The sequence below is a fragment of the Palaemon carinicauda genome, chromosome 5, assembly GCF_036898095.1.
Source record: "Palaemon carinicauda isolate YSFRI2023 chromosome 5, ASM3689809v2, whole genome shotgun sequence".
Taxonomy (NCBI): domain Eukaryota; kingdom Metazoa; phylum Arthropoda; class Malacostraca; order Decapoda; family Palaemonidae; genus Palaemon; species Palaemon carinicauda.
The window spans coordinates 136373061-136374453 of NC_090729.1; the positions used below are offsets into that span (position 1 = coordinate 136373061).

The 1393-nt window shown below is 36.8% G+C and overlaps 1 protein-coding gene across 1 annotated transcript in view; it reads right to left on the reverse strand.

Annotated features, from left to right (window-relative positions):
- Positions 1-239: 239 nt before the first annotated feature.
- The window catches only part of LOC137641157 (uncharacterized), a 2425-nt gene continuing 1271 nt past the window's right edge, over positions 240-1393 (reverse strand). Inside the window, exon 3 of the mRNA XM_068373599.1 lies at positions 240-722. Coding sequence (XP_068229700.1) covers positions 240-722 — 483 coding nt within the window. The remainder of the gene's footprint in view (positions 723-1393) is intronic.

Genomic DNA, 1393 nt, shown 5'->3' on the forward strand with positions numbered 1-1393 from the left:
ATTGAATAGTGTAGGACTTAAGACTGAGCCTTGAGGAACCCCTGATCTAATTTTTCTAGGGTTAGAATATTTATTTTCTACATTTACTACATATTCCCTATCTTTCAAAAGGCACTCATGCCATGCTAACAGTCTCCCTGTGACCATTCGTGCGAGTTTATACATCAAAGCTGTATGGTTTATTGTATCGTAGACACTCTGTAGATCGAAGAAAACAACTACTGTTACTTTACAATTTATTAATGAACTTTTATCTCGTGCTCCAGTCTAACTAACTGGTCTGTTGTACTCCTAGTTTTTCTTAATCCACTCTGGTTTTTTCCTAATTGTTCTTTATTTTCTAACATCCAGTATAGGCGTTTATGGACCATTCTTTCCATTAGTCTGCCGAAGCAAGATAACAATGCGATTGGTCTGTAGGATTCTGGTAGTTCCTCGGGTTTTCCGAGTTTTAGTACCGGCCAGATCATATTCTGTTTCCACATCTTAGGATAACCTGTAACTCTCCAGATTTTATTAATAAAACCCAATACTTGATGGTGTTTCCCCTTTGACATATTCTTGATGAATTTGTCATGAATTTTGTCTAACCCTGTTGCACTTTCATTTGGCAACTCTTTGATGCACTCTTCTAGCTCAGCCATTGAGTATAATTTGTTGTAATCCTGAAATTCATTATTGTGCTTTGCTATTTCAACCCATTCAATCATTTCCCTCTGACTCTACAATTGATATACACAAATTTTTCCTAAAGGCTTCTTCTAGCAATTCTGCCTTTTCTATCGGATCGAAAATCAGTTTGTTTTCCCCATTAGTTAGTGGATGGTTATCTCTAACTGGAATTCCCTTAATCCTATTAATAGTGTTCCAAACTTCTTTCTGAGGTGTATTTGTTAGTGTGCGAATGTTATACGTACACATTGTGGTTCCATCTCATGTCTCTTCAATGTGATATAGAAATATTAGACTTGTAGGTTACTTCTTAGAATAAGTCAAAGTTTTAGGTTAACTTTAAACAATTTATTGATACCTCCATCACTGGAGTATGGATGATTTGGTCGGATGACTATTCCGTATGAAAAGATGAATAGAACTGCTTTACAATAAGCTCGCGTCGATAACGTAACATTAGCTATCTCAGCATTTCATATAAATACAAAGAGAAATGATCACGTAGCCTTATGGCCGGAAGTCAGGAGATTCCGGTAGGGATCAATAGGTCAACTGTTTCTCACGGGAGGCGTTGTGACATGTTTACAAGACATACATAAATGTTTACTCATGCAATGCTTTCCAAGCATTGCTTTAGCATGGTCTATTTTTACATCCTGTTATGGCTGCTGTCACACTCCTAATTCACCAATGACCCCTTGGGTCATGGGTTTAATAATGT